The sequence below is a fragment of the Gymnogyps californianus genome, chromosome 4 (assembly GCF_018139145.2).
Source record: "Gymnogyps californianus isolate 813 chromosome 4, ASM1813914v2, whole genome shotgun sequence".
Taxonomy (NCBI): domain Eukaryota; kingdom Metazoa; phylum Chordata; class Aves; order Accipitriformes; family Cathartidae; genus Gymnogyps; species Gymnogyps californianus.
The window spans coordinates 33176668-33199949 of NC_059474.1; the positions used below are offsets into that span (position 1 = coordinate 33176668).

The 23282-nt window shown below is 35.1% G+C and overlaps 1 protein-coding gene across 1 annotated transcript in view; it reads left to right on the forward strand.

Annotated features, from left to right (window-relative positions):
• Nucleotides 1–23282, forward strand: part of TUSC3 (tumor suppressor candidate 3) — a 148285-nt gene that overhangs the window by 119440 nt on the left and 5563 nt on the right. The window contains exons 7-9 of the mRNA XM_050895753.1: nt 3567–3630; nt 17451–17525; nt 19908–19998. Of these exons, the coding sequence (XP_050751710.1) occupies nt 3567–3630; nt 17451–17525; nt 19908–19998 (230 nt within the window). The remainder of the gene's footprint in view (nt 1–3566; nt 3631–17450; nt 17526–19907; nt 19999–23282) is intronic.

Consider the following 23282-nt stretch of genomic DNA (forward strand, 5'->3'; position numbering starts at 1 on the left):
ACAAAATCTACCCTGAGAGGCATCCCAACTCAGGGGGAGATACTGGGTCACAGCCTGCTGTGATCCCAGAGCGCTCAAAGGGTCTTGCTTAGGATCACTATTTGTAGGATCGCGAGATGATTGACTGGTCAGAGTATTTCATTTCTGCCCATAATTCTTGTCAGGTAATTCTGGCACCCTCCAAGGTGGGCCATGATCCAAGCAACAGGAGTTTCAGGTACGGTTCCAGGCAAGAGGATTTTCAGGTACAGTTAAGGAGTGCCTAATCATCCTAACTCACTGTACGATAGCCAGGATGAGAAAGTACCGGATTGTCCCGACTCACTGCATAAGAACACAATGTTGGCTGGTCCTGACATCGCAACGGGGCCTGGGGGGTGGGGGGGGTGGGGGGCTGCACTACCACAAGGTGGTAGCTAGGACTCTATCTGTCACCTAATTAGTAGTGATAATGAGAATATCTTTGTTTTCATGATTTTGTCTTCTTAAGGACTTAATCTTTTGAGAGACTGGTCTGGTGATGCGTTTCGTACCTTCAAAGCTTCTCAAACAACTCCTGGGAAAACCTCAAATGAAAAAATCCTGAGACAAATATACGTATTTTACATCATGCAATAAAACTAATTACTTCAGGAATTTAACAAACAGGCAGGCAAAGATTTCTGATTGAGAACGTCTTTCCAATAGCTGTATCCTTGTTATGTCATTGTGATACCAACCCTACTAGTACATTAGATCAAATCAACATAACCACTGCTGTAACATATAAAAACTTGCCTTCTCAGGTAGACAAGACTTAAGTTTCTTTAATTAGAATATGATTTTAAAAACATTAGCAATTAATTATTTTTTATAGCTTTTAGTCTTTTCTTTGTGGTGTTTCAACTTTGCATTGTAAGTAGTCTACATGTACAGCGTTGCAAATTGGGTTTACCTGTTGCGAACTCTGATCATCCTCAGATTGAGAGAATTTTTCAGTCAATTTTTCAAGTGTTAATAACTAACGAAAAATCATGCTTGCATTTTTCCGAGTTGAGAGCATATTTGCTGGCATTTTTAAAAACATGATTAATGTATGGGTTTGACAGCTAGATAGTTATGAAACTGACCTGTTTGATTAACAAAATTCTTTGTAGTTATTTGATATTTCCAAGTGAAACCAGAAGTCACACAAACTTGAGTGATATTTTTGAATAAAGTTACTATGCTGAGTGATGAAGACTAGCACCTAAAATGTGATTCCTCTCCAGTGTGGGACAGATTTATATCCTCAGAAGCAGTAGCATAAAATTTACTTTTTTTGGAGGCGAGACTCTTCCTCCCTTTTAGGATGAAAGCTAAACAATTTAACATCAGTAAACTATTTTGAGGAAAGGAATGATTTCTCTATATAGTCTCTGCATGTGTGTGTTTATGTACATACTTTAGATTCTGTTCTTTCAATGGTGAATTAAATTGCTACCATAAAGAAAAAGAGAAAAATAATTTACTTTAACAAAGTATAAAGCATATCAATAAAAATGACATCTCTCATCTAAATTTTTTACAAATACAGAAGGCATTTATAGTCTTAGGAGTCATGTGACAACCAGTTTTATTAATTGGTGATAATAATGTTGTCTCTTCAACATAGAGTGTATTTCTTTAGTTCCCAATGTGCATTTTTATACAATTTAGCGTGTGTGTAGAGAAAGAGTAGTAGTGATTACGTATAAATGCATATAGGTATTTAATAACTAAATAGCGCTACTAGACCCTGTTACACTTTTCTAATGAAAGGCTCGGTTTTTATTTCAGTTCACATTGTGTTAACAAATACAGTATATATTGTAATCATTGTAAGCTTTAGACTATAACTTGGTGCTATGATTGTAAGAAGAAATAGATGTTTACCATTTGTTAGGCACACTTGAATCCAGATCCTGCAAGTGTACATGTATGCCTACGTATATATTGCTTTAGCTGCATGAGAAATAATGACACAGGGTCTCTATTTGCAGGACTGTGGTCACAGCTGAGTCAGAGTACACGATCTATTAATCATTTTAACTTCATCATTAATTTTTGTTGATGTGAAATATTCCTATTTCCTTCTTTTGTTTTGTGTATATGTGTGTGTGTGTGTGTATATATAGCCTTAGTGAGATTTATAAGGAGCCCTGGAAAAAATCAAGAAATACAGGTTGGCTCATTGTCATATCATACTGCAATGAGATATTCTTATGAGATCAATGATTTTTATCTTGTTAAAGGAAAAAGATGTCTTCTTTGAGAGATGGAATCTTTAGATACATGAAGTTCTTGCATGGTTTAGCTTTGAATTGGTTATTTGAATGAGCATAATATAATTGAATTTTGAAAACAGTAGATAACCATCCACTGAGGAAAAACTTTTATCATATCTGAACAACTGCATGTTTTGACAGTGCATCAACCAGAATATAACCAGTGCAGATGAAGGCATTCTTTTGTATGCTGAAGCATCAGAGTATTTCAGATCTGAACTGTTCTGAATCTTGACAAGGATGCTATTCAGGCAGAATTATTCAGAGTAAAATGAATTAAAGCAAAACATATAAGTTAAAAAATAAACAAAATAACAAAACCCTGAATACATAAGGAGGGCAAAATGTTTCCTTTTTCTTTACCTTAATAGGAGTCAGCATTTTTCTTTCTGGTTTTTTTGGGTGAAAATTAAATCTATGCCTAAGAAGAATACATATAAATAATACTTTGAGAACATGGATATATTTAATTTCACATAGAATAGTATGACAAGCTATACGTAATATTTCTAATTGATGTAGTAGAGGAAGAGAGAGAATCGTCCTCGTTTTGTGCATGTTTGCAGTCCTTCAAATTTTTGCTTTTTTTGCTATCATAGCTAGATAACAGTAAACACTAACAACTTCTGAATAATATGCTATATGTTCTTAATAAACGTACAAAATGAGCTCATTAACAATAATTATTTTGGGGGGAAAAAAGTAGACTGTGTTAGGTTTGCATTTAATATTAACATCTGTGATTGCATTTACTGCAATTCCATATAAACAAGACATTTTATGAATTAGGATTTTTTTTATGGACACAATTGTACCTTCATGGAGAAAGATGGAATAGACTTTGTATGAAGAAACTTCACTCAATCTAAGCAAGACTAAAATAGACTGATTTTTTAAAGGCAAGGTTCAGTTTTGACTTTTGTTAAAACCATGCTGAGGCATGTCCTTGATTTCATAACATCCCTTCTCAAAAATTGTATCTCCTGAGCAAATAAATGCATGTTCTTTATTCCACACTAGCAGCACTGTGAAAAAGAGTCCAGCATAATGCACTTGTATATGAAACTTTACATTCACTGTATATATGTGCTTTGCCTAAATATGCTGGTTTTAACACTCCTTTTTACTAAATATACATAAACTGTGCTGTTCACCTGTAGCTGTTGCTGTCTGTATTTTTCTGCAAAACAGGTTTTATTTTGATTCTCACATATCCAGTTGTGCCATTTTCAATGGATTTCTTTGTTGTAAAGAGGACTGTTTTTCATTTTTATTTTACAGAGTTACATACATGGAAGCAGTCAGGCTCAATTTGTTGCAGAATCGCATATTATTCTTCTGCTGAGTATCCTTCAAACTGGTGATGAATAGAAAAAAAGCAAGCTGAGGCACAGTGTGCTCTTAAATGAAATTGCTCTGACAGTGAATATCATTGAACTTTTGAGCAGGTATTGTATTTTGGCTTCCTTACTAGATGTTTAAATAAATGTTCAATGTTGTTGCTATTTACTGCCAAGTAAAGCTGACGTTGCTTTTCACTAATATGTACCTTGTTATCTCCTTTGTTACTCTTATGCCAGGCTACTAATCTTAATATTTTTCCTTTCAAAGTTATCTTTTCGGTAGCAGAAACTAATTTTCTTCTGTTTTTCACTCTTTATTATAAAAGTTAAAAATTTGATGTTAAAAATTATTTTATTTCTTTTAACTCACAAGGAAAGCATACTGAAATTTACTAATCATGCACTAAGATGATTTGTCTTCCAGTAGACTTTGGTTTGGGGTTTTTTTCCCCCACCTAATCTAAACAGCTTACTACTTCTTGAAACAAATAACCCAGCCCGTGTGTTCTGACATCATCTCCTCACAGAAGGACTCTGAGACCTACTTTTACTCTTTCATTCTTACTGAGTCAGAGCAAGTTAAGTTAATTTTTTTGTGAATATGTCTTAATAATCTGTAAGAAAAACTCATATGCTATCTGTTGTCTTTAAACCCTGTTTCTAATCAGCTTTGCTCGTTAAATGAAAACTGTAGTCAATGTTAACCACTATTAAAATGCAGTCATTCCATCACAGATACTTTCCTCTAAGGAGAACAAGAGGAAGAAAATAATATTTCCCAATTTGAAGTAAGGGACAGATCTCAGAGTTTGATGATCATAGCTACTCCCTTGTTCTTTCCCTGAGGTTGTGTTGGCTTAGATCCTGCCCTTCCTCTGGCTTCCCCATCTACCTTTGTCTTTGGCATTTACTATCCAAAGAGAACATCATCATTGTATCTTCTTGCTTCATTACATTCATTTACCTGGCAACAATTTTGCTACCTGTGGAACCTTATTTTCTCCATAGATAGCCGTTGCAAATTCAATTTCAAAGTTATGATCATATTTTGCAGAGTGAATGCAATATTCCCTATTGCACTGGAATACTGTGTCCAGTTCTGGGCCCCCCAGTACAGGAAAGATGCAGACTTACTTCAGCCAAGTCCAGCAAGGGGCCGCAAAGATGATTAAGGGACTGGAGCATCTGTCATGTGAGGAAAGGCTGAGAGAGCTAGAACTGTTTAACCTGGAGAACAGAAGACTCAGGGGGGATCTTATCAATGTGTATAGATACCTGATGGGAGGAAATGAAGGAGGAGACAGTCTTTCTTAGTAGTGCCCTCTGACAGGACAAGAGGCAATGGGCCCAAATTGAAAAACAGGAGATTCAGTCTGAAGACGAGAAGATGCTTCTTACTGTGAGGGTGATCAAACTCTGGAACAGGTTGCCCAGAGGGGCTGTAGAGTCTCCATCTGTGAAGATATTCAAAACCCGACTGGACACGGTTCTGGGCAACTTGCTCTAGCAGGTTGCTTGAGCAGAGGGGTTGGATTACATGATCTCAAGAGGTCCCTTCCAATCTCAACCATTCTGTGACTCTGTCAATTCTCCAGGTTTTATATCATACCCTAATTAATGTTGTGTCAAAATCACATTGTATTCATTAAAGTTTTGGAAGCACATTTATTTGTTCATTATTTCTAAATTTGGGCACCTTTTCTTGGGAAGAGAGAGTTAAAGATAAATAGCTTTACCCAAAAACTGCCAAGTCAAAACTCAGTGATTATTAATTTAATTGCTACTTTTTTTTAAAAGTACACAGAGACAGCTATTATATTTCAGATGAAAAGTTTCTTGTATAATAGATAGTATGCATCTTATATAGTATCATCTTTATGCTTTCTTTTGTATAGCCATAATTAATTTTTTAATGTTTTTTGCTTTTCCCAAACTTCCACAATTTAAACAAAACTGTTACCTAAAACAAATCCTGTTGGCTGCTTGAGAATGGGAAAAGTAACCCCCAAAACCAGCTGAGATTAAAAATAAACAAAGCTTTTGTTCATGACATATTTTGTTTGTCTGACTCAGACATGGAAGTGATATCTTTTTGTTGGCAGAGACTGTCTTTAAACTGGGAAGCTGGCTAACTACATTAAAGCAGCTGGCTGAAAGAATCCTTTCAGTGAGGTTCATTGCCACTTGCAAAAAGTATTCTCTAAGGTTTCATTTCATGGCTGAATACTATTGAGCTGAGGTTTTGGTCACACACAAATTTCACAAGTGACATGAAATCTTGTCAGATTTTAAGTGTTATGCATGAAAATTAATATTTCTTTATCCTTTCAATGTTGGTAGTAATTATTAGCTGCTTCATTGCTTCTTCATTATTTGTTTATTCAGGAAAAGTTGATAGAAAATGTGGGAGTTAGTTAGAAAAAAATATGCCAGATTGATAAACAGTAGTACATTCACTATATCCTTTAACGTTTAAAAGAGGCATTGAATTTTAAAGCAAGACATTACTATGCTGGTAATGTACAATGCGTCATTTGGTTGCTTCTTTTCACTTTGCTGTAGTAAGAACAAGGACAAGGTTGTCACTTCTTGCTAGATGTTGAAATGCAATGTTGTGTTTCTCTATAAAGTGAATTTTTAGTATTTCTGATGAGAAAATATGAATTTCCGTTGCATTTCTATACTTGCTTTTAGATAGTGATTCTACCCAGTCTGCTAGATGATTTCCATATAAAGATCTGCTGTTTTTTCCAGAGCTGTAGCTACATAATTAGGACATGGGTAAGAAGGACTTGTGAAGATGTCAGATATTCTGTTTCAATTATATTATAAAGCAAAATTAAATTCAGTAAAATCTGTACAATGTTACTGATTACATACTAGGTGTATGCCCAAAATTTTTGTAATATTTTAAACAAGTAGTTTTAGTCCTAACAGATGGTTACCACATCTTAGTAGTAACACAATGGAAGTCACTGTAATAATACAGCATGTACAATGTTACATCAGTAAAACAATTCTAAAAAAGAAAAAAAGACATTTTGATAATTTTTGTAGTTAATTTTATTTCTATATGTTTTCTAACAGCCAAAATACTGATACTGCATTTAGCAGCAGATCAGACTAGCTGAAATGGGTTAGATTTAACACTTTCCGAAGACATTAAAAACTCACACTCAGCAAGCACCTCAGAACAAGGAGACATTATTTCATTTCCAAAGTCCGAAACTGGGTTCTGATTCATTCGGAGGCTCCTTAGAGGTGGTTGATGGGGGCCATCTTACTGAGTCCATAGTATCTTATACCTTGGGTAAAGTTTCCTTTTAGAAATTGAAGAAAAAAAATCACCATATTTTGACATAGACCTTGTTGAATTCCAGGCTGCAGAATAGTGAATAAAAATTTGAGTAGGCTTTTAAAAACTGAGAAACAGTCCTTCATGTAAGAAGTAGCCCCCGTAATTGTGATATTCTTTTTACTTTATGAAATGAGGATTTATAGATCTTTCAGACTCACTTGCTCAAGCTAGTTCTAGACTGCAGTGTTTGAGGTGAAATGGTTGTGTGATCCAGAGTGTGTGGAGACACCGGGCTGGCTGAGTACAGAGGCAACTCCAGTCAAAGTCCAGCACAGCATGGCATCACTGCCTTTGTTCTTGTTCCAGAAGCATTTTAGTCCACAACAGTTTAGCTCCACCCTGCCAAGACAGAGATCTCATCTATCTAAACTGTAATATATCCAAATCCACAGAGTTGTTTTGGCATCCCAGTACAATTTTCCCATTAGTAGGAATGCAGTACAAAGTACCTGGTTGCCCATGCTCAAGCTGATCCAGAGTTGATGAGCTTGGCTTCACACACACTATTGCCTGCCCAGTCACTCAGATGGCACTCAGGAAAGAGGCTGTTATCTCAGGTATGGAGCAAATATATAGAGCTGACATCCAAAACTGTGCCTGAGCTGGCAAAAGTCCTTGTGACTGAGCACCCTAGCAGAGAACAGTGAAAGAACATGGTTGGATGTGATGGTGCTTGTTCTATTATACACTTCTGTGACTTTCAGGCTATTACTACTCTGAAACTTTGAGGGGTTTATGTATGCTGACGACATGATTGTTACTCAGTTTTCTTGTTATTTGGCTCCCCTTTCTCTTGTCTTGGAGAGTTAACCTCAAGAAATAATCATGGAAATCATATAAACGTTGGTTGAAAGGGACCTCTGAAGATCACATACTCCGATCTTCCTCTTAAAGCAGGATTATCCCCAACACTGGATCTGGTCTTCCATGTCTTTGTCTAGTGCAAGTGTTTAAAAACTCCAAGGATGGGGATTGCATAATCGCTCTGGGCAGTTACAGAAGTGAAGTTGTTCCTAACATCCAGTCTGAGCCTCCCAAGCTGCAATTCATGGCTCGTGCTGTTGTGTATAACAATCTTGTCTGTCATAAGGTTTTGGCTTCCCTTTGGATTTTTTGCCAGCCTTGTAGAATTAGTGGAGTCTTTAGTGATGTTTTTATTCAAAAATGAACAGAACATTCTATGGGGTAGAATAATGAGATCCATTATGTTTTAGCTTTTTTATTGCCTAGGAAGAAAACAAAAGGCAAGGTTTGCTTTTATTGATGCTACTTTACAACTCATTCCTAGCCATAGATTGGCAGGTAATTTTTTTTTTTTTTTTGGCACAGAGAGAATGCTTTAATATTTATTTCCAGAGAAAAAGTAATAGTGAATAAGTTAGGTATAAATTTAATTTGAGGTTGCATTTAATCATCCATAAAAATATGCCAGTCTTTTACATATCTGCTTTCAGTTTTCTTTGAAATTGACCAACTTTGATTTCCTTCCCAGGAGCAACAGAACCTTGTTATCGTTTGCAATTGAGAAGGAAGTTTTTTGTAATATATAACAGCATTTATCCCCACATCAGCCTGATGATCACTGCTTCAAGCAACGGAGTGTAATTTACACACATAATAATTTGGGGGGTTATATAGAATTATATCAATATTGAGACTTCCCTGTGAAGTAGAAGTTATCAAAAAGTGGTCATGGAAATGGATGTATAACTGCTGTAGAATAAATATGGCAGACTGCACAAACAAAAATGCTTTAAAATAAGAGCATGGAGTAGATTTTATTTAAACAGAAATCTCTTTTTGTTGAATGAATGTGCAAGCAGTAACATATGTGGAGCTATCAACATGCTAGACATTGTGCAGCCTGTAATGCAAGGTTTTTGCTTCTGAAGAGTTTGAATATCTCTGAGGACCCTAGGACTGCATAATTTGCACAGATTAATAACTTTGTTCACGTGAGTAATTCTGGTAAGACAGTCTATTTGTTGGCTAGATATCTAATTCTACCACATAAAAAGAGCGTATATCTAAACTTATGATTTAATAACAAAGTTTAGCATTTTCTCAAGTTATCATCACAGTTTACATCCGTGTGTAAGTGCAGCAATGACTGTTAAGAAGATAGTTAGAGAAGGATTGTGCAAAACAAAACATTCAACCATAATCAATGATGTAGGGGGTTTTGAGCCAGATCTAGCATACAGAATATTATAGCTCCTAGCCACCAATGAATACATTCTTATTTCTTTTTAATCCTTTTTTGAATTAATTATGGCACAACATTCTATAGCAATGAATTTTCAGTGTTAACTTCCTGTATTATGCCGAAGTTACTCCTTTAGGATTTTTTTTTAACCTATAATTTGCACGATAACTGTATTGTGTGACTTTGTTTAATAAGTCATGGGAAGTAGTCCTTTCTTGTTTTTTGGTTTTTTTTTTCCTTTTTCCTTCTATTTGGGACTTTATAGAATTTGCCGTATAGATTTCTCTTTCTTTTCTCCTTTCTAAGTTGAAAAATTCTACTCTTTCCTCATGCAGAAGATGTTCCAGGCTGCTGGTGTCTCTTCTTGCAACCCTTTCCTGACAGAAATGGGGTCATAGATAATAAGAGTCAGCGGAAATGGTCAGGTATTTATTAAATTTTTAAAAAGTGCAGGGTAGTTCGACATTCTTGGAGAGACAAGGAGGAGGAACTAGAGACAAGGATATTGAAGTACTGTTGCTAGAGTTAGGGAGGAGAGAGTTATTAAGAAGACATAGAGGCAGAAGAGACATAACTGTGGAATTAAGAGCTGTCATTTTCTAAGAGGAACAATGTGAAGTAAACTGTACAATCAGTGTTACTGTTGTAATTAACTATAGTTGAATACAGATAGAGCATGTTGACTGTTGTAAACTGAACAGCCATTGGAGTATGCAGTGTTGAGCTGTAAATATGGCTCTGGGTGTGAAGATACAGTGAGAAAGAGAAGGAATAGTAAGGTTGGATAGGCTGTGTTGAAGTTGAAAGATTTCTTCAGTTCTTTCATTTCTCCCTTTGGTAGACACTAATCAGTACTTCTAATGAACATCCATTTTCATCAAGTTTTTATGTCATTCCCTGGAGAAATAAAACTGATTTGAATGTACTGTGTCATATTTTTGTCCTTTTGCAGTGACAGTGAATCTTTATTACACAGACTAAGTTTTAAAGTTACAGTAAATATTTTCATTATCAAAAGTTTCAGTTATTAAGCAAATTATTTATTGTACAGGAGATAAATCTAAACCATTATTATAGGAATTAGCAGTTACTATTAACCTGATAATTTTTCTCGTTATAACTATTAAACTTAGTTAACTTTGATGCTGATAAAACATATGCACCTAAGTAAAAATGGAAATGTCTTTTCAGTTTGTTAATTTGAATTCCCAAGGCAGAGTTTAATGTGACAACTGTGTAGGTGGATATGAGATGTTGATTGAGAAGGAAAAAGAAATTTGATTGGTTACAAAGACAAATTTTTTCTGTAGCATGAAAATTACACCTATTATGAAAGACATTTCCTGTCCTACAGAGTGAATTTAAATGAAGTTTATTAAGTGCCTCTTTGGTGTAAGGAAGCTTAACCACAGAATGAATTTAAATGGGAGAAGTCTTTCTGTGTGTCAGTAGGGCTCATGCAAAGTCACTGAGCATAAGAACCTGAAATTTTGAGTCAAAGTCAGTAGAACAATACTCATTTAGCTCTTGGTAGTAAGCCTCTATCAGTTGTGCATAATGGAATCAAATTGTGTTCCCCAGAGATTATGTAAAAGTGAATGATGATGACAACTAAAGCAGTGAGATAAGGTTTTTGTATGCTTGATCTTAAGGATAAGAAAAAAGGGAGGAACACCACAGTGGAAAAAGATAGAACTAAAAGCACAAAATTACAGCATATTTAAACATGCTTCTTAATTAACTATGGAAGTCAACGTCTAAAGCAGCAAAACATACTGCATATTTTCTATTCTTTACTTGCGTTATCCACCAATACTGTCTGTTAACCTTGTAGGCTCTTCTGGCTCTTCTGGAGGCTGCCTGACCCCTCCTAACTGTAATAAAGCATAAGGAAATGATAGCTAGAAAAATCAAGAAATTTCCTTCCATTACTTCATTCCCCTACTGCTTGACCTTAAAATAATTCATAATATGACCTTTTAAGAAAGATACTAAAGTCTCTTAGATGTCAGAGATACACGCAGAGACCTTAAATTTACAGCTGGGCATTTGTCAATGCAACATACAACATAATTCTCTTTCGTCAGCTAATTGAATGATACTGGATTTGGTGAATTACCTGCAAATATGGCGTGTGTCCTCTGTATGAAATTACCAGCTCTGTAGTTCAATGATTTTCAACCATTTTCAGTTTCTGGCTTTAAAATTTTCCAATGGAAGTGCAGACCCCTGCAAAGCAAATTTAGCTGTTGGCTGCTCTGGCAATTGCCCCATTTTTATTTGCCTTTTGCAAATACCTGACTACTAGTCCACAGACCAAGAGGCATTCACTGACCCCAGGCTGAAGAAAACAGCATTTTTAAGGGTTTCTTTGGGCATCAATTAATGATTTTAATGGTTATTTTAATTGTTAAGAAACATATTTGTTTGTGTGGCTAAAAGATGCAGAAACATAGTCCAAAGTTAAACATTTTACCTTTTGGATCCACACATAGCTTTTACTAAATTGAATAGTCGTCAAGTGCATTCAGCTAAGAATAAACTGTGTCTATTAAGATACTGCACAGGTCTTTAACAATCAAGGAAAGTATAATGCCAGCCTAGAGTCATATTGATGATGATTTCTGATATAGAAAAAGAATGTGTAAAATTCTTAAAAAGATTTATAGGTGCTTAGAGAAAGCGAGAGAGATGGTGTGTGTGTCTGCTGAAGGATCAGGTGTGTACTAACAACCAGATAAGACAACATACTAAGTCTAGTGTTTGAAATAAAGTGCTTGAAAATAAGGTAGATGTTTGGAATAAAGTGTTAGAATAGTGAGAGAAAATGATATAGCATCATAAATACTTATAAATAGCTCAAATAGAGTTTGTTTTAGGCAATGTGTCTGTGTTTAAAAGTTAAGAAATGAAGCTATTAAGAAAAATTCATTCAATTATTTTAATCTCTGGTATGCTTAACATTAAGGAACTAAAGTACTGTTATACATCTACCTGTTCTGGACATGTGGATATTTCTGTGATTTGTATGTCTCTAGGCAAGAAAATTTGTAGAGACAAATTATAAAATGTAAATAAGATTAGAAAAAAATATTTGTTTTGTACAGTGGCAAACCACACTATAAGAATTCGCGAGATGGACAGGACTAACCCTGAAACTCCATCAGATGTAATTTACAAACCCAAAAAGATCATAAATAATAAATGTAAAAATCATTTCCCCAGAGTTAGTTTTAGGTGATCCTAAGAGATGACACCAATATGAATAAATCAGGCTGAACTCCCCTGAATGTTTGATTAGTGATTTAGCACAAACTTAGTCAGGTATATCTATGCTACTTTGTTGCAGTTGAACTAAAATGGATTCCAGAGTCTTTCTCTTCTCCTGAAGCTTTTATATGGCTTTTCCATTCTCAAGTGTCTAAGAGCATCACAAGAGGGACAGTTCATCAGATTATCTGTGGATTAGAAAGACAGTCTCATAAATTGAAGCTGAAACTAGTCGAATGAATAATAAACTTTTTCACTATAGGAGATTCTATATTAGTATCAAATTGATTCTCTGCTCTGTTAAAATGATGAAAAAGCATCAAAAAGGAAAGTGGTGTAGTTTGGTTGGCATTTAAATGGTTGAAATGGAAAGTTCCAGCTAGTGCACTGTTGTGAGTTGCATATTTCAAGGAGTTGAGGGGAACTCCAGTGCCAAGACTCATGTAATAGTTCCTAAAATTCTTGAAAAGCTATTTGATGTAACTGAAGCCAGAAGGTTTTAAGGTGAAAGAATGTTCAGGGTTATTGTGAGTATCAGTACAACTAGATTTCGGGCCATTTAAAAATACTGAAGTACATCTAGATTGTGTACAATTCATGCTTAAATTAAATTCATATTCAAATAAATAATTTTCAGACTATGCTCCACTTTTTCAACTTCTGAGTTAGGAGTCGTCCTTCTTCACTGAGATGAAACGTACAGTGATGGATATGTTAAACGTGCCTCCTTCCTCAGCCCTCAAGGCCTGTTGAGTCATCCACTGGGATGGTTATGGTCTAATTGAGAATTGATTGCACATTGAATAGCATAAGTGGAATATTAGAATCATTGCTCATTGTTCCCTGAACTGAAGCAACAATGTCTTGAAAGAAACCATGAGACCTGTTTCATTGCAGAACCATACTTTTTGTCTTCATTAGTTTCTTCAACCTATGGTAAAAAAATCAGATTCTTGAGCTGGGAAAAGCGGCTAATACCTTGTTTTCAAGAACTGCATGTAGCTAAAGAATATTTCCTAAATAGAATGACTAGAATGCATGTTATGCTTGGGTTTTTCAAATGTAAATTGAAAGTTAAATCCACATGGAAATGGTTCAGATAAAGAACTTGTAATGTGGTCAGTATTTCTGAAATTATAGCAGGTATTTTAGAGGCTTAAGTATTAGCAGGAAAAAGTTAAGACAAATATCTCTCTCAGCGAAATATGCCCCTCTCGTAAGGGGCCAGCAAAGAGTTTCTCAGGTTCTAATCATCACCCCCCAGCCAAAAAAAAAACCTAAAAAAAGAAAAAAGAGACGAAAAAACACCATAGATTTTCCTGATCATATTACTCCTTCACAAAAAATGTGTGTGCTTTTCTTTGTTCCATGTATGATAAAGTGAACCAGAAGGGTTTAAAGTTTGTGTGATAATCTATCCCCGTTTCAGTTAACAGTAAACTGAGCACAGACTCGAGTAGATGAACATTTTGTTCTCTAGTTTTTCTTGCTCCTGTGTTATTAAGCAACTGCGTGATCTGCAGCTAAAAGGTAATTGTTTCTTTATGTGTATAATGCTAATGCGGGATTTTGTACTCTTGGCAGAAATCCAGTAGAAGATGAATGAGACCACCAAACTTTTTTCACAAAAGTAACCAAGTGTTAGTCAACCTATTTTCTCTCCTTCTTTTATTCCCCACTCACTAGTAATTAGGACTAAATTTGTGAAGTAAAGATATAAATTATAGATCACATTAATAAACTTATGAACTACCAGGTTTTCTTCCTTTTAGGCATTCTGTCTGGAATTAACAGTGATTAAATTTTCTATTAAAGTATGTTAATAAAACGTATCCAGAATTTACTACTAATCACTTTCATTTTGTAGGGTATCTATCATTCTGGAGTTTATTGATCCAATCTTTTTTGTTTTGCTTTGGGTTTGGGTTTGGTGTTGTGGGGTTTTTTAATACTTCCAATCAGGCATCTTGATTTTTGCAGGGCTAAATATTATGCTCTGTTACTGCTGATCATTTTCTGAATAATCTTACAAATTTTGATGATCACTGTCTTTTTCATCCTACTTTAAAACTGTTCTTCATGTATCAAAACATTCAGAACCTTTTCAAAAGCACTAACTAAATAATATGTATTGTCAATTTCTATGAAAAGCATGTACCAGCTGGGAAAAGGAGCAGCAGAAGTTTAATATGTAAAAGTGAAATCATTCCAAATTTGAGAAGACATATAATTGGATTTACACAGAGTAAAAATTGCTACAGAGGGATACATTTATCAGAAAATACGAGCGTCTGAATTGAAAACATTTGCTAGCCATGGTTTATCTGAGTGCCACATTCCCCTCATCTTTTCAGAATAGTTTCGTAATGCATAGTGGGGGAGATAAAGAGGAATTAGGAAATAAGCACATCTTTTGATGCCATCTCATTTTTTGCAGATGGAAAACTGTCGGAGTAACCACTTGCTAAAATTTTACATTCTGCACTGCTAGAGAAATATGATACTGTAAAAGATTATTTTCAGAGCTAGGAGTGATGCTTTCTTTGGTGGAATATCAAAATAATGTAAAGACATAACATACAATGTTAGAAACAGGAGCGAAAAATAACAAGTTACATATTCTGTGGTAAAAAGCTAATTATTGCATTGAAATCACAACTCAGTAAAACTGAATTTTTACTTCAACATCACAGAGCTGAGGCAAGTGACATGCTTGGTGTTAGAGCGTGAAGTTACAAAGCTGGTATCGTTGAAGCTAAAAGGCAACCAGTGAGGCTGAAAGCTCAACAATGATGACTAAAGTTAGAAAGCAACAACTGAAGCAAAAATAGTGACGATGTGAGGGAAGCTCTAGGGGTAATAATGTGAGACTCCAAAAGAGGAAGAAAAACCAGCATAGTTCAGCTGCTTACAGATCTAAAATTCTCAGTTGCAGAGCAGTTACTTTTGTGAGACTGTTATTCCTGATGGTAGGAGAAGTGAATTAAACTCATGGTCTGGTAAGAAAATAGGAACTAAGTTACAGAATGGTTGTCTGCCAAATGGCTTGTTAGTGTGTCGCTGGATGGTTGGTTAGTTTCTCAGAAGCAACCAGGTAAGGGAAGTAGCAAAGGACCACATTATGTGCAATATTGCATGAGATAATCAAGCAAATAAATTCCATTTACAAAGCAGTCCAAAACCTTTGCAAAAAGTAGCACTTTCTTGAGAGGGCCTGGTGAGTTACCCTGACATCTTGGGCCTGTTTTTTTCCCATGACTCAGTTAAACTAAGAACAAAAACACTACTATAAATTTAAGTGAGAGATTGGTAAAATAAAGTTATTAGATAATGCTACATTAGGAGCTTTTCTTAATAGGGTAGAAATATATGTAGAATTTTTTTTCTCAGCCCTTCTTGTTGCAGCTTCCTCAATTAATTAATTTTTATGCTTTTGTAACTTTTGAAAGCAGAGAACGGAATGATTCTCACGACATTCTTTGCAATTCTTTTTCCTACTTGAAGCATAGCAGTAGCACAGGAGATTTCCAGTCTCTTATGCTCATGAATCTGAATCTTAACAGGCAAAATTTTTAGAAAGTAATTTTTGCCTTCCCTTTCAATTTGCATAGTCTTGTGGATTCCAGGGTTGGTTTTTTCCACAGTATTTTGCAAGGTTTTTTTTAATATTTTGTCAAATCCAGTAATTTGACAAGAGGTGGTGTTAAAACTTGTATTTCCTTGATGCTGCCTGTTGGCATCTGCCTCCTTTCACCATCAGTGTTTGCTTTTTTTAATCCTGTTGTTCTTCATTTGACTTTTCTCATTCTATGTGTATGAAATTTGGCAGTCTCAAACCTGAGTCAGGCTGCTAATCTCTGATGAAGTGTGTTGATGTTGGCATTGACATTTCTAAATCCTTTTGCTCAGGCTCAGCTTAATTGAAATTGTATAACTGAAATTTCAGATGTCCTTGAGCATTTTGGTCTAATCTTGAACATTTCTAACATGAAAAATGTTAATATGAACATTGATAGGATTAGTGCAAGTATAATGTTACAGGATGTAGATATTGTTTATGGATGTCGCATGTTTGAAGTATCTCCTGTGAATTATCTGTGTGCGTGAATAGAAACATCTTCTCATTCTTCAAGTTTGTAGTCATCCTGCTGCCTAGCCCTGGGGTGAGTAATGCTTAAAAATCCAACCTTATTCAAGAATCAGTTAACTCTGGTGAAGTTAGTATTTCCTGAAATTGTGAGATATAGCTCCCATAATGCACTCCACCTTCAGTATGGCATTCAGGCATGCCTCCTCTTCAGAACAGATGTTATGCACAGTAGTAACTGTTCCTTTTTGTTTATACAGTTTCAAATAAACAATTGAGTGGTTTAAGATCTTGCTAAATTAGTTAAATTGTTTTATCATTATGTACTTGTTCACATTTGTAACAGTTATAATGAGACAATAAAACACTGAAAGTGACTGAGGACTTTGCCTCTGAGATGTTTATCTACTAAACTATTAAGTAATATGACACTAAAGAGAGCGCTAATGTCTTATCTAAAAGCAGAGGAAGATAAAGCAGTCCAACTGCTTCAGTTTGCATCCCATAACCAATGAATTGTGTGCAATAACACTGAATGATTTCTGGTTCTTATAGTTTTCATTTTTTAAAATCCTTTATACCAATATACAGAATATTGTAAAATATTGGGGAATAGCTATTTCCATAACTGTCCAAAATTTGTGTGTCCTACTTGATGACTTGTCCTTTAAAGCTTTTTGAACCTTCTTTCCTTTTTTATCTAGAATGCACAAAGGAAAATCTTACTACACATTTTTTCCACAGGTGAGTGTATTGGTACAGTACAGATTGCGATATGCAGTTTTATATATAAATACTTTCTTTCATTTTATGAACTTGAAAGCTTTAGTTCGTAGATGTACCTTTGTGGCTTTCTGAGGTATCCACGCATCTGCTGTTTTCCTTGACAATGGCGATACAGATGCTGCTATCACCATGGGAATGGTACTCCTGAATGAAGCTGCTACCTCCAAAGGGGATGTTGGAAAAAGGAGAAGTAAGTTATTTAGTACAACTAAGACAATGTTTAGACAATTAGAAGACATTGAGAAATTACAAATGCATATCTGAGTAAGTTTTCAGAAGGTCTCTACCTTAAACCAATTTTTACCTTTTGTGGGGTGGAGAAGAGGAGAGTATAAAAATTCTGTTGATAAAACTGCATTCACATGACGTTGTAACAGTAAAAAAATGTTTTAAGCGTACTCAGCCAAGGTACAGCTTGACACAGTATCTCCACTACGTAGTACTGCATAGATGCTTTTTGGCTCTTGAATTGTATTGAAAGTCGGTGACATAAAGATCAAGAGTTTCAAAACATTGTTTTCAAAATGAATTTAGGCATTTAAGATGCTTAAGATGACAACATCCAAAAGAGAGTGAAAATTCTTTTACTTGGTATGCTTTGCTAGTATCATGTCTCCAGAGGAAGGTGAAAGCCCAACAGCAGATGTAGTAGAGAACATATCCTAATCTGTAATGTCTAAAGATTCTTAGCCTGAAGTGCAAGTTTTATGTTTTTCTGAATGTTGTTGTCATTCAGAATATTTGCAAGATTTTTTGGCAATGGATTGCATAAACAAACAATATGAAAGTATTTTATTCACATTTAAACTTCCTAACTGTTATATCGAACAAACTTTTACTAAGTATGACATAGGTTGAAACAAATATGCCCATCTGCCTTTGTACCTTTTATAATATGTTTTTTCATATCCCCTGCCACTTATTCTTTTTCTCATATAAGGTGTTGAAGACCTTTGAAAGATAGCAGACTTCCTACGCTGCTTTCTCTTTCTTGCTAGATCAGTTCTTTAGCTTCTTCTATGTAATACACAGTATTGCAGATAGGGCTGGCCAACTATTTTCTATAAAAGCATTCTAGAATTCTTCATAATAGATGGTTGAATGTTGGCTAGAGATCTCTAATCTATAGTGATTTGAGGGTCTCCTTCAATGAGCTGTAGATGTATAATTTAATTCTGAATATCTTTTACAGTATTTAGCTTTAATACTGACGTCAGAAGAGACAGTGACATGAGTTTAATTGGAATATGATCTTAGATCACAATTGAGATCTGGATCTGTGAACATGGACACAGCAAAATAACAGTGGGCTGCAGTACAAATTCAGATTCTCTTCTGCTTGTGGCCATTATGTGAATGCCTTCTGTCTACCTGCCTTGCACTGTTCATGCTTCGCAGTTTATTCATCCATGCTTTGAAATCATATTTGTGAGTGGTGATTTCTTATAATGAAGTATGTTTATAAGATTTGTACATGGCTATTTTTCTCAAAATAACTGGAGAAATTTTATATTTCAATTGACTTATGTCAGTTTCCACATGGTTAGTTTTAATGAAAAAATGTGTCATTGTCAGTTTCCCTGGCTTCATGGTTGCTCATCCTTCGCTCAAAGCCAGCATACTTTTGAAGCATGAATATTGCAATTAAATAGCAAAAGTTTGGCTAAAGTAGGAATAGTATAAGAAGAAAAGCTTTTAAAGTCAAAGTAGCTCACTGGAACCAAAACATTATCTAATGTAGATGAGCTGCATCTCAATTATATGCATCAGCTTGTAACATGTTGCCTTTTTTTTTTATTTATTTACATGCAATTGAGCGAGCTATCATGATCAAAAAGGTTTTATGCTATTATTACACCAGGTGCCAACTGGTGTTCCAAATTTTATTTGTTAATTTAAGCATTTACTTTGCTAATTCATTCTTTGCCTGAAAAAGGCTCAAAGCACTTGCATCTGGATGCTATCGGAAGGTCTGCGTCATTGTTATTTATCTTCAAAACCTAAAGATTTATATTGCTATCAGGTTAAGAGTAAAAAGTGATTTGGCTACCAGCCTTGGAACTTACAACAGTGAAATGTTTTTGCCACTAAGAACTAGATAAAGTAGTTACTAAACTGCCTTTGCTGTTACTTCAGCCTTAGATGGTTGACTAGAGAAACATGATTCCGTTAGTCAAGGGATATTTTTCTAAATGTAATTTGTTTTCCAAAAAGAACAAGCAAATACCTGAAATTACATTGCTTGGTATGTATAATTTACAGGGTTATTAAATCCATTATCAGCAGTAAGGTGTTTGCATCCACATACATTTGAGTTGCAAATTTCTGCTTTTTTTTCTTGAAAATACATTCACCCTGACAAGTTATTTTTTCTTAATAACCATAAATATTATTTCCATATGTGTTTTAAATCCTGTCAGAAGATAGTGGGCATCAGTAGTCAAGGCAGTAACATTTTTGTATTTAACTGTGTCAAAATTCTCCATAAATGATTGACATAAATAATATTCTTTGTAGAGACTCCAGTTTTAAATCTTTTATGTGCTAATAAACAAAGTTATTTTCTTTCCAGTAATATGTCTGGTAGGCCTGGGTCTGGTGGTCTTTTTCTTCAGCTTCCTGTTGTCGATATTTCGCTCCAAATACCATGGCTACCCATACAGGTAATCTCTCATTAAATTCCATCTTATAGATTTTAATAGCTTTGTATAAGTTTAAGACTAGCTTTCAGGTAAGCAATCTTTGATTTTTACCACTGAAGTCTATGGGAGCTGGAAGAAGCAGGAAGAATGGTGATTAATTCAAGCAAACCAAAAAGGGCTGGAAAGCTAATGTTGTTAACAGGACTGTTAATGCAGACCACTTAAATGGGTTTGAGCACAGACGTGTGGCATATGCAGTGGCCCATGAAAAATGCAAAAGAAAACACGTGCTTGAGTTTATAAACCTTTATTAGATATTTATTTGTGTATCTTTATAACTAAGATGTACATAAGGCAAGGCACAAAAACACCAAACCAGTGTACAGTGCTAAGCTATGATTTATCACTAAAACTACCCTCTTCTTTTGTCAGCCACACCAGAGAGGAAAGAAAGGGTTATAGTCTTTCTTAATTGTATGTACAGCTGTCAATTAAACAGTTATAATCTGTCTGACAAGCAGAAAAAGTAGAAAAATAGTAAAGAAAATACAGTTCTTGCCTTCTGTAGGTGGATGCTTTCAGCTGGGAGATCACCTACAGAGGTAGTCTAGACTTCTGATTCACGTCTTCTTGCTGATCTGTTATATATTGTTTTAGTAGCCTGTCAGGAACAGATGGCCCAGAGCATTTTCTTGTGATCCTGGTACCATTTTCAGATGTACATGAAAAAGCCTAGTTAGAGGAAAAGGAAAGGTGCAATTAAGCAAATCTTCAGTGCTATGGTAATGATGGACCAGGCTACTGAGGTAAAAGCAATACAGTGACGTTTCCCGAGTCATCAAGTTTGTGGAACAAAACAGAGACCTGTTGATTTTTCTCTCCCAAAGCTTTGTTATGTAGGATGGCTAAATATTTTTAATGAGGAAGAGTCCTGTTCCTGTTGTTCTGTTCTCCAGGATTAGCAATTTTGTTCCATTGACTTTTGGTCCTATTTGAAACTATGCTGTTCTTCCCATTGCTTCAGTTTTGCTCCTTTTTAACTTTTTTTTCCTGTAGAGATCTGTATGTATACATACGTATATAAATATATATGTATACAGTTGACATAGTCTTAACATGCTGTGCTAGGCTTTACAATAGAGTAATGCATTGAGTGCTGTTTTCCCCCTCTAGTTGGCCACAGTGCAGTTAAAAAGATGAGATTTTCCTTATTTCCAGTGAAATTGGTTTCTATAAACTAGTAGACTAATCCTTCACAGAATATTAGTCTACATTACTATTACCATGTATGGAAGAGTAAGTGGATGACGTGTGTTGCAATGTAGATATAGTAACATTTTGCTGAAAGATCTGGCGTGATGAAATGTCAACTAATATATACCTAAGGGAAACATTAGTACAACAGATTCAGAAAGTTGTATTTTGAAGTAAGCAGAGGACAAAAGAACTGAATCTATTAATGTTAACAGTTCTATTGTTTTTACAGCCACTGTTAAAGAATCATATGAGGAATACTTCTACAGTTTTTCTCAGATGCTTCTTAGTGTTGATTTCTATGACTAGGTCTTGTGATTAGTGCAGCAGCCAGCTTTATATTCTGCGTTATGTTCCACTAGTAAGGATTCAGCCTTGTGAAGCCAACTTAGATCTAACATTTGAGCTAATACATAACATTTTTCTATTAGTTTTTGCTGCGAGACTTTAGAACTATTTTCTTGTTTACTGAGCTTGGTCTTTTTATGCAGATTAATTGACATTTTGTTTAGATCACCTTAGATTAGTTCTAGCATTTAATAATATCATACTCAAGACAAGGAAACTCTTCCCCTTGCAATATGCACAGAAGGTGTGCTCCTGCTTTTTACTCATTTCTGCTAAGGAAAGAGGTCTGTAAAGGGCCCAATAGTACCATATTGCAAGATTTCATCAGTACGGAGTTAGTAGTTTGCCATCTGGGATAGTCTGTATTGCCTCTCAGCATCCTCTCTGGAGACTACCTTCTAGCTCGACTGACTTGGGGTGAAAGACAGGATCCAGTTTTCCTAAGTGTGAGGTATTCTTACTTCCCGTTAAGTGCTTAAGTCTTAAACTTAAAAGAAGGAATTATGAGCTCGATCTGCAGCTCGTAAGCTCATTTGAGAAGCACTGCCAAAGAATGTCAACCCATGGTCTGAGCTCACTTGCATCTTCTCATAACAAGTTTACTAAAAGGAAAAAGCTGTTGTTGTTGTTGTTGTGTTCCTCGCCATGCAATTTAACAGCTACTAAAGAAAACCTGACAGTTGTACTAGTTTCATTTTTAGTTCTTTCATCTTAGGAATGTTCTTATCACCTATTAACAACATACTTCTACGACTGTGCCAGTTTCCAGACTTTGCATGGCTTTTGTGAATGTTTGCACTGGAGTTTTTTGACTGCTGTATGATACCTAGGATGTCTGAGGTTGAACAGTACCTTGTGAACATTAGTATGCTCTGTGAGTTGGCATGCCTACACAATGCCAGTGATGTTATTGTAGACCTAATTGCTCAGGTCTACTGCATATCTTGTAGTATCATATATTGTAAGCTTTAAGAATCTTAATTTTAAGTAATGTAGGGCTTTTCCCTCTTTTCTTGCTAATCTGTTTACTGTAAATTTTGGGTGGGATGGATTTATTTTTGTAATTTTTTTTTTCCCCACAATTGAACCTGTATTTAGTGAAATATCAGGTATCTTTTCTTTGGAGTGTCTAACAGAAGTTGGAGCCCTATGTTGATTTTGTACTTCTCTGTTAGTATCCAAGCTAAGAATAAAGGACATCAAGAATTGGGGGTTGGGGGAAGAGGAAGAGAAAGAGAACTTCTGAATTCTATTAAAAGTTTAATTTCAAGAAATTTAGTTTGATATGCAATGCATGTGGAAAAGAAGTACACCTGTTAGTATGTTAAAGCTGGTGAAGAAAGAAATAACAGAAATCCAGGATAGTGCTGAAAAGAATGATTCATCACAATCCTGTTAAAATGAGATAGTGCTGCATCATGTTGTTACTATAAAGGAATTATTAGATCCATAAACCAAATTCTGTCTTAAGGAGCTAAGTAGATTCAATATCACAACTTACTAATCAGTAACACCCATCATGTAAATTCATAAAAGAATGAACCCTGTGGGTGCATAAGTACATGAGAAACATTTAATAGCTAGCTAAGTGTTTTGCAGTTTTCTTTGGTTTTTTTATAATGTTACTGGTCCTGCAGAATTAAGCAAGATCTTACAGGCTCACTTGACTGTCCTACATTGTTCATGTTTTCATGGGAATAAAT